Genomic DNA, 10,590 nt, shown 5'->3' on the forward strand with positions numbered 1-10,590 from the left:
TATGATTGGGTGGGGGGGAGGAGGGAGGCTGGGAAGGGAGGTGAAGGGTAAACAAAGGAGGAGGCTGCAATGCTTGGTAAGAAATGTATGCATTATCCTGCCCATGTAATTGTAACCCCTCTGTACAGTATGTTCTCGTACAAAATAAAATAAAATTTAAAAATTAAAAAAAAAAAAAAGATCCCTCCCCCACAGCGTAACCCCCGCTTTCACTATATTTGATGTCAGTATAACTTGTGGAGGAGATGGGGACAAACAAGTCGTTTAAGGATTCAGGTGGAAAAAAAAAAAAAAGAAAGAAAAATACTAATGTGTAAACCAGGATTACAGTTAAATAAGTTAAATAGTTAAATAATGTATGAGTTAAACTCATACATTAACAAAAATTATATTCTGATGTCATAAATCATCAGAAATGAAGCAGTGTGATGCTGGCATATAAATATAAAGAGATAAGGGAATAGAACAGAAATCCTGAAATAAATTAAAAGACAAATGGCAATCCAGGATAAAAGTAATAATAATAATCCTAAATCAATAAAGAAAAGATGGATTAATCAACAAGTGATGTTGAAACAAGGAGACAACCACCTTTTTAAAAAATGAAATTAGATCAATATCTCATATCTATACCAACATGAAGGGTACACCAACCAAAAATTATAATAAAAAAAAAAACTAGAGAAATACTGCAGAAACCATGGGAAAACTATATTATATACTCAGAATAGGAAATATATTTTAACTATGACATAAAACTAAAAAGCTATAAAAGAAAAAACAAATATATTCAACTACATGAGAATAGTTTCTTCGTGGGAGTGGAAGGGAACCCCAATATAAAAGTGAAGAGAGCAGTGAAAATACTAGGAACTCACTAAGATAAAGGTTTCTTTGCTCAATACACTGAGTTCCTACAAGATTCAAAGAAAAAGATCCAACATCCCAACAAAAATTGGCAAAAGTAGATAGAGTGGCTCCTAAATATGAAAATGTATTAAATTATATTTAATATAGATCAAGGATCTCTCTCTTTCTCTCTTTCCCTCTTCCTCTCCCTCCTCCTCTCCTTTCCCTCTTGCTCTCTTTATCCCTCCTTAACCATGACTGAGACTTAAACTCAGAGGATCTAGTTCAGCCTTTTCACTCAGGGCTGCTGCTCTACCACTGAGCTATGCTTCTAATTCCAGCTTTTTGCTGGTTAATTAGGAATAGATTTCATGGATATGTCTTCCCAAGCTATCTTTGATTATAGATAATCTATCACAGTCTCCTGAATAGCTAAAATCACAGGCATGAGCCACAGGTGTCCACCAACAGTATCTTTCAAAATCATACTCACACTTTTCACCTAGTAATTCTAATTCTATGAACTTTTCTTATTTGAGCAAAATGACTTATTTTCAAAATTATTCACTGAAACATCGTTTGTCACAAAACTCGGGTACTGGTTAAATGAATTATAATTCACCCAGGTACTACACAGCCACAGAAAAGAATGAGATGCTCTTACAAACTGACTGGAAAATATGTCCCAGGTATAATAACTGAGGGATTGAAGGAAATGAAGGAATAACTCAGCATACAGGTCACATCAGTGCTTATAATGGATTATCACATGTAAAAATGGAAAAAATACTTAGAAACAGTTTTTTAAAAAAGTCTATGATACCAATCCAGAAATCAAGCAACTAAAACAGCTGCCAGACCCCAGAACTCCTAGCTAACTAGTTCTAGACATTTCATTAACTAAAAAAGTGTTGATTTTCAGCCAGGCACCAGTGGCTCACATCTGCAATCCTAGCTACTCAGGAGGCTGAGATCTGAGGATCACAGTTCAAAGCCAGCCCAGGCAGGAAAGACCGTGAGATTCTTCAATAAACCACTAAAACACCAGAAGTGGCTCTGTGGCTCAAGTGGTAGAGCATTCACCCTGAGCTGAAAAGCGCAGGGACAGCACCCAGGCCCAGAGTTCAAGCCCCACAACCAAAAAAAAAAGTGTTGGTTTTCTTAACTACACTTCTTAGATCCAATTCATAAATGCATTTTTTGGGGGGCGGGGGGTCGGTCGTGGGGCCTGAACTCTGGGCCTGGGCGCTGTCCCTTACAAGGCTAGCACTCTATCACTTCAGGCCACTTCTGGCTTTTTTTTTTCCTGCTTATGTGGTGCTGAGGAATCAAACCCAGGGCCTCAAGCATGCAAGGCAAGCACTCTACCACTGAGCCACCTTCCCAACCCATGAATGCATTTTTATATAGCTATTTATATATCTTCCTCTATGTACATCCAAGAGGTATGGAAGGATACGTAAGGATTTCAAATTATTTGTTGTGTAGAGGGGGCAATGATCACTTCCCAGAGAGCAAGTAGGAGTCCCAGAGAGGAGAGTGGGAGACATCTTAAGGAATATCCATTTGTACATTTTAAATTTCAAAAACAAAGGATACATTATCTATTTTTAAAATACAATATATAAACACATTTTTAAAGAAAGTTAATGTTTTCAGTAACATGAGAAAATACTGTCAAGAATAAAAAGTAGAATATAGAGCCTGACATCAAATATGTGTAAGAAATTACATCAGTCACAGAATAGAATAAAATATTAAATAATAGTTGTCTCTAAGAGACAGAATTCCAAGTTATTTGAAATTTCTTTGGATTCTCCAAATTTCAAATTCTGTACATTAAGCACAGATTATATTCAGTTCAACAAAAATATTAGTTTTTAATTATATGAATCAAGGCTGCTAGAAATTACAAAGGAAGGTAGAAACTTACTAAGCAGCACACATGAAGCATCTGTAGTTCCTTAAAACCTCACTTCCAATTGCAGTATAAAGAACTTAAGAAAACAGAAATGAAAAATATCTAATCTGTCCTCTGCTCTACCTCTTAAGGATCACAGAGATTATTCTCATTTTTCCACTCTGTGGATGTTTTGTCCATTTTTGTTTTCTGTTACCTAGGTAATAGTGCTTCCAGCATTTCCCTTAAAGACTGTGAAACTAACAATCTGGTATTTCTCACTGTGAGTTTTCCTGACCTTCAGCTTTGAAAGGCCATCTCCCTGAGGGAGAGTAGTAAGATCTAGAAGCTAAATCAGGATGGTAAGGAATCTGAGGTTAAGAGTTCTAATCCTAACAAACTGTGGGATTTGTCTCTGATTGTGGGAATAAGTTATACTTACCAAGACAGTTTCCTTATTGTGTAAACTTTAAGGATTATTTTGAAAAGTATTCGGTAATATTGCCCTCACAGTTTAGCTTTCCACACTATTCTTCTAAATTTGTTCTCTTGTCTTACTTTAAATACTTCCTTCTCTAAATTTTCACTATCCCCAGTTAATATCTGCAAGTATTACCAAACCCTTAGATTCAGAGACGGAGGAAAGGGGTACGTTAGGCAGCCTACTGAAAGTGACACAATGAAAATAGAAACTTAGCAATGTTAAAGACAATTTATGAAGAATTAAAAATCCAATCAAGACCTAAACTGACCCCTTATAAGGCAAATGAGCAGTTATTAGAAGTGGAGATGTGGCTCAAGGGGCAGAGCTCTAAACTGTGAATGAAAATAGGCTGAGAGCAAAGCTGGAGGACTTGAGTTCAAGCCCCAACACACACAGACTCAGACAGACAGATTCTCTCTCTCTCTCTCTCTCTCTCTCTCCCTCTCTCTCTCTCTCTCTCTCTCTCTCTCTCTCTCTCTCTCTTTCTCTCTCTCTCTCTCTCTCTCTCTCTCTCGTACCTAACAGTAAGAAAGGTAAACCTCAGTTCAATATCTGAATTTCCAGGTAAGGAAGATGGTGACTAGCAAATACACCGTCAAGGTTCAATTAGTTTCTTTACTGCGTACTCATCAATAAATAAGTTGTCCGTTTTATTTGCTTATACTTCTTCATGACTGCCTTCTCACTCCAAAAGAAACTAAATTTATAGAGTAATCTGCCTACTGGCCTTGGGAGAAAAGGTGTTTTAAAAACATCAGATAGCAATTATCCCTCTACTAAGACGGTGAAGCAATTTCGCTAGTGCCTTCAGCACACTTCAAACTCCTCCTGGTTAACAAGACCAAACACCTCCCTAGCTACTTAAAAGGTTTTTTTCCAAAAAGGAGGGACAAGAGAAAAACCAGCTAAATTTTTTCTAGATTAACTCAGTTGTCAGTTGAATGCTTTTTGTGGCTCACCTACTTAAAAGATGATCCCATCCCTTCATGCCACTAAAAAGCACAAAGTTACCAATTATAAAAATCCTCTGCTTCCACTTCTCATTCTCTTTCTAATAAAACAAAGAATCAGAAACCACTTGCCACTATTTCCTTAGTAATCTCATGACAGAAGACAGACATACACTAAGATATAAAAGAACAGTCCAGCATCTGTGAACATGAACACAATATAAATGAGAGCACAATATAAATGAGACACAAATTCGCTCTCAAAAGATTAAAAATGGGGCTATCAGAATTTTAAATAAATAGTACATTCTGAGGCATTCTTGGACCATCTCGCTGATTTCAACGGAGAACTACTCCTTTCTTACTTTTTTTTGGGGGGGGGGGTTCCGGTTGTAGGGCCTGAACTCTGGGCCTGGGCGCTGTCCCTCAACTCTTCAGCTCAAGGCTGTAGCACTCTACCACTTGAGCCACAGCACCACTTCTGGCTTTTTTTCTTTTTGCTTATGTGGTGCGGAGGAATCAAACCCAGGGCCTCATGCATGCAAGGCAAGTGCTCTACCACTGAGCCACCTTCCCAGACCCCCTCTTTTTTTTTTAAGCTTAGGATCCTCCTGCTTCAGCGTTCTGGTTCTGGGGCTTGAACTCAGGGCCTCCTAGACTCATTTGGTTTGTTCCACTCACTGCTGGCAGTGTACCTCTTCAGCTATGTCTCTACTTCCAGCTTTTTGCAGATTATTTGAACATAGTCTATCAGATTTGTCTGGCTGGGCTGGCTTCCAACCTCAATCCTCAGATCTCAGACTCTTTCTTGAGTAGCTAGGATTATAGGCATTAATACTATAACCTAGCTCATTGAAGAACTCTTAAAGGGTACAAAGTGTATTTGGAGATCATGAGATATTAATGTATCAACATTCATAGACTATGACAGACTAAATATTTGAATAGAGATTAAAATCCCAAGAATTTCTAAAATATTACTACTCATTTATAAAGCTTTAATATTATTGAGGAAATGCAAGTGATAAATGCATTATTTGTTGTAATACTTAAATAATACAAACATGTTAGGGATTTACCTGGCTATACATTCCCTGATTTTTTTTCTATAGCAATCACTTAGAGCATGCAAAACTTTCAATCTTTGTTGACCAATTTATTCATCTATTACAAAATACATATTTAAGGTATGTCATAATGAGTAATTCACTTTGAACATTCAAACTAAATTATATTAAGAATATTCTGAATAAGCCAGTCACTTCTAGATCACAGTAGACAAAAATGAAACAACTTCCTGGACTTGTTACTGGTTGCATTTTAAATAAATACAGGAACACAGTCTCTAGAGATGCCATAAAAAGTATCTCACCTTTAATCTTAATTCTTAAAGAACAGTCAATATCATATACTACAACCACCTAAGAGTTCATGAAAAATGTTTACCAAATCCCCGCTGTTGTGTTTCTGGAATTATAGGTACTTGATGCAATATGATTGATTTTGTTTCTCTTGTGTAATATAGCACCAGCCTTTATAAACTTTCCAGCAGGACCCTTTGTCATTAATAAACAATGCGACACACACTAGCTTAGTGACGTTATTCTTTTTATTAGCTGAATATTTCAAAAAGCCCTAGTGACTAAAATTTTTAAAAGCACAAGATTTCTTGTTGATAACTATTTCTCCTCCAAATCTCAAAGAGCATATCTGTGTACACACTTGTAGATCTGTTACACAGGTGAGTACAGAGCTCCAGTTCGGGCAATAGTAGACAAGAGTATCTTAAATTTCTCCCAAAGCAAGTCCTATCGTTACCATCTATTCATGGTAAAATAGTTAATTTTAATGTTCCCATTGTTTACCAGAAAGCACAGACAGTGAGGCTGGCTTTGCCGCTCCCGTTTCCTTTTGCTAGGCTGCTGAGCTTTTTCAGCCAATTGACTTTGCTTTGAGGCTATAAATATCTGAAAAATGTTCTGCATTTGATGCTCTTGGATACTGCATCCATATTTAGCTGTTTGTGGCATGCCTTTGTTTAAGCTACTCTGCCACCATAAGATCAGTCAGGTTGCGATCTAGATAGTCAAAAGACAGATGAATCAACATTCAAGAAACACTAGTTTACTAGGAGCAAGGTACCAAGCTGCCAGACATGAAACAAGGAAGACGGTAAAGAGACAGAAATATAAACAAGACTGATGTCAAAAATGTTATAGTCTTGATAGGATGGGGGAACGATTTATTGTAATATTGAAATGAAAAATTTTAAAGACTAAAGGAAAAGCTCTGAGCATATTCCAAAGAAGTTCTCCAGACATAGCAATACATGAAAGTTTGGATAAAAGTACTATTAACCAAAGATCTGAACCTGTCAACACCAAAGTAAAAACAGTTTCAGTCTTCAAATTTTGTGAGCCAAACTACGAAAATATTGTTCCTAAGAGTTTCTGTTAAGATATTAAGATATTCCTTGGGGTGAGAGGTTACTTTTGTTGTTAATTGTGTGTGTGTGTGTGTGTGTGTGTGTGTGTGTGTGTGTGTGTGAGTGAGGGAGAGAGAGAGAGAGAGCGAGAGAGAGCACCAGTACTGTAGCTTGAACTCAGGACATGGTGCCATCTCTTAGCTTTTTCGCTCAAGGCTAGTGCTCTACCACTTAAGCCATAGCTCCACTTCCAGCTTTTTTGGTGATTACTTGGAGATAAGAGTCTCATACTTTCCTGTTTAGGCTGGCTTGAAACCATGATCCTCAGATTTCAGCCTCCTAAGTAGCTAGGATTACATACATAAGCCACCAGCACTCAGCTTGTTGTTTGTTTACATAATGATTTCAAACAGAAGTATATTACAGTAGTTGAGATGCAGCCAGTGGCAAGATACACATAATATACAGCTTCTCATTATACCCTCTCTTGAAAAACCTACGTGGTTATTTTAGGCTTGTTCTCCAAACAGTATGAGATGGACCTGAGCAATATCTCCATCCCACTTTCCTATCTTGTGAAAACATTCCAAGCATATGTATATCTCATTCTGACATTCCTCCTTTCAAAACTCAGTTTACTGACCTTCTGATAAAATTGCTCTCCAGAATCCCTTGATAATCATGATTAAAAGCATTAAATTATGGGCTTGCTCAATGACTGGCTCCAAAAGTCAGGATGAAATTTGCAGTCTAAGTTGTAGGTAAATAATGACACAAGCCACAAAAATCAGCCAACTTTAAAGTTAAAGGGACCATAGCTACTAATTAGTATAGATTCCACAGTTTTTGCAGAAACCTAGAGCTTGACAGTTATAACTACTTGTCCAATGTTATAAACAATCTGAAAGCCTGAGTAACAACGCAGGTCTCAACCCCAGTTGTATACTCCAGTTAGATTCTCAATTGTATACTCCAGTTAGATTCTCAATTTCTGGATTTCTTGAAGACATGTTAAATTCTTTAAGACAGCCTTTAAACTGTATCAAGGAACCTAGTAGACTGAAGATAACCTGGGTTTTTAACATAAAAAACAGACAAGAAACAAGAAAAATAAAACAAACTAGTATTCTCCAAATTGATTTTCCATATTTCAAAAGATCACAAAATAAGCAACTTAAAAACTGAGAATACAGACAAGAATCATTCAAAGAGTTTTATAATATTTGCATCATGCTAAAGACCACCGTGTTCAGCATGAGATGTAGCAGAGCTAAACTGTAAGTATAAACAACTTTTACTTGTTTCACTAGTTGACAGAAATGACAAAAAGAAAAAGGGAAAAGTGATAATGCAGTGGAAATTCTGCAACTTGACACAGAAATGCACCTTATTAATGTGTGTAGGTGTGTATTAATACATGTATGTGTCTACCTATTAGTGCAGATTCAAATTCCATACTTCATGCAGAAACTTAAGGAACAGAGATTTAAAACTGTTCTCTCAAGGTTAGACAACAAAGTTGTGTCAAAGCCAGAAGGCAAAGCCTCATTTTCAAGCCCCAACTTTACACTCTAGACTCATGTTCTCCATTTCTAGATTTCTTTTTACTCCCTCCTCAGTCACTCTCTTTGCAGTGATGAGGTTCAAATCCAGCTGAACATGTTAAGCAAGCACTTTACCATAACCACGTTCCACATCCCCAGCTCTCAATTTCTGGGTTTCTTTACAATAAGTTAGAGTGTGAGTGTGTGAGTAATGGGTGTGTGTCGATATTTGTATTTACATGCCACAAAGCAAGACCTATAGTGGACTGCAAAAACAGTAACATCTAGGTCCCATGCAAAGAATGACAGTTAACAAAGTCTGGAAAAGCCAGAACCTTAGATACTGAAACATGGCCTTATCTCCAATATATTAAAACAAAAACAAAAACAAAAAACTGTGTGCCAAAGTATATAAAGAAGAAAAACAGAATAGGAAAATGTCACCACAACATAATTCATATTTATTTTTAGACACTCATCAATCTTTGGTGAAAGTGATCAGCTAAATAGGATTAGCAGGCAAATGGAAAGACAGGCACCAAATTTTTTAATCAAATCTGCTCAGAATGAACTGGTGACCTTGTATCATTTTTAACTTCTTCATTTTAATTCTCTCAATTAAATAGAATAACATCAAGAAACACTTAAAAACACCCACTGAAGTAAGTACAAGGTGGTACACATAAAAGTTCCTGAGGAAATGATTTTAAAACTTGCCAGTATTTATGACTAAAAGGGCCATTAGATTACTTAGTCCAATCCATTCATTTTACAGATGAGCAATCAGAGGCCAAAAAAGTGACCTAACCTTCCTCCAAATCATTTAGCCACTTAGTGACAAAACTAAGACAAGAACTCAGATTTCTGGATTCTTAGTTCAAAGATCTTTCTGATAGTGATAGACATGAAGTCCTGAAACCACAAAAACTATCCAGGTCGGTAACTTTTAAGCCATGGTCACTCTTGATCATCAAGAATATAACCTGTTCGGAAGTAGGAAAGAAAACTTTAAAAAAAAATTTTGTAACATACTTGAGCTACAGACGTAGATGTACATGACAGCAGGATAACATTTCAACGCCGTGTTTGATCCCACAGGCTTCAAATTTGCCATCTTCCACTCAGCCACATTACTAATGCCTTTTCTGTGGTCATGTGAGCAAAGTGATAACCATCTTCCCATTTCAATATTTTGAAAAGCCCCAGCTAAACCCTAAATGCCACGCTATAAATCCTTACTTAGGCTCCGAGTTTTGAAAACCAGCATGGTTTTAAAGCTGCCACAAGCCCTACCTTAATAGAATCTCATCATTCAGTTTTAATTAAAAAGGCGGTAACCAGGAATGCAGAAAGAGAAAGTTTCAGTGTATTCATCACTTTTAACCTGCTGAGTGGCAACCTAGTCACTTTACAGTGAAAACCAGAAACAATAACACACTCTGAAACAATCTGCGCACTCGGAATAAGTGGCTGCCTTTAGAGAGTGAGGTTCAGGAAGAGGTTACAGATATGGTCTGTTGTCACCAAATACACATTTTGAGTTTTGATGTCGACTTTTTCTTTTTTTCTTTTTCATTCATTAGTTTATTCTCTGTTAAGCCGTTATCTTTCTTTCCAGTCCTGCTTTACCAAGAGAAAGGGATGAAACCCTATTCCCTTGGTTTTATGGCTTGTTCCTTCATACCTTCTAGAATATCGGGTGGCAGCTGTCTTGAAATAACCACCTAGGAGCTAGATCTGGATAACTCAACTCCATATACTTACAGCGGGTGTCAGAAGAGGTCCAAAGACCACACTGAGTCACACCTCTTTACCCAGGTGCTAATAGGAGGTGGGAAGCGAACCCGGGATGGAGGGGGACTGGAGACGGGAAATGAGCCTGGAAAATGCACGGTAACCCAAGCCGAGACACGACACGCGAGCCTCAAGAGCGGCCTGTGGTCCTTACCGTACACGCGGACCCAGCTCTGTTGCTGGCACACCGACTCCAGAAGGATCCGATCCAACATGCCACCGGCCACGGCTCCGCTGACGGGGACCAACGCGTCCAGATCTTCCGGGGGCAGCGGCGAGTCCGACTCCAGCCCTGGGAACATCTCCGGCCAGGACAGCGCCTCCGCGGCTCCTCCGGACGAGGGCGAGAGCTCCATGGTGCCCCGGAGGGACCCGGCGGCGGCGGCGGCGGCGGCGGCGGGGAGGGCGGCGGGGGCGGCGGGGCGGGCGCGCGGCTCCGCGCCCTGCTGCCTGCGGGAAGGGGAGGAGGACCGCGCCGCGGCGGGGACGAGGACCCGGGCGGCAGCCGGCGTCCGCGCCGCTCACCCGCTTCCCCGCCGCCCACTGCTGTTGGGCCGGGCGCCGCAGCCCACCTGCAACCCGAGGGTGGGACCCGGGGCGGGAGGCGGCTCCAGCGTGGCCCGGACTCGCGGTGGGCGCGGGCT

General features: G+C 39.2%; 1 protein-coding gene across 3 annotated transcripts in view; it reads right to left on the reverse strand.

Annotated features, from left to right (window-relative positions):
* The window catches only part of Rasal2 (RAS protein activator like 2), a 254,957-nt gene extending 244,629 nt beyond the window's left edge, over positions 1 to 10,328 (reverse strand). For all 3 annotated transcript variants that reach the window (XM_042674319.1, XM_042674318.1, XM_042674317.1), the window contains exon 1: positions 10,101 to 10,328. In XM_042674319.1, the coding sequence (XP_042530253.1) occupies positions 10,101 to 10,302 (202 nt within the window). In that variant the 5' untranslated portion in view covers positions 10,303 to 10,328. The remainder of the gene's footprint in view (positions 1 to 10,100) is intronic.
* Between the last annotated feature and the right edge of the window lie 262 nt (positions 10,329 to 10,590).

Source organism: Dipodomys spectabilis, unplaced genomic scaffold, assembly GCF_019054845.1.
Source record: "Dipodomys spectabilis isolate Male_0828 unplaced genomic scaffold, ASM1905484v1 ptg000019l, whole genome shotgun sequence".
Classification (NCBI taxonomy): domain Eukaryota; kingdom Metazoa; phylum Chordata; class Mammalia; order Rodentia; family Heteromyidae; genus Dipodomys; species Dipodomys spectabilis.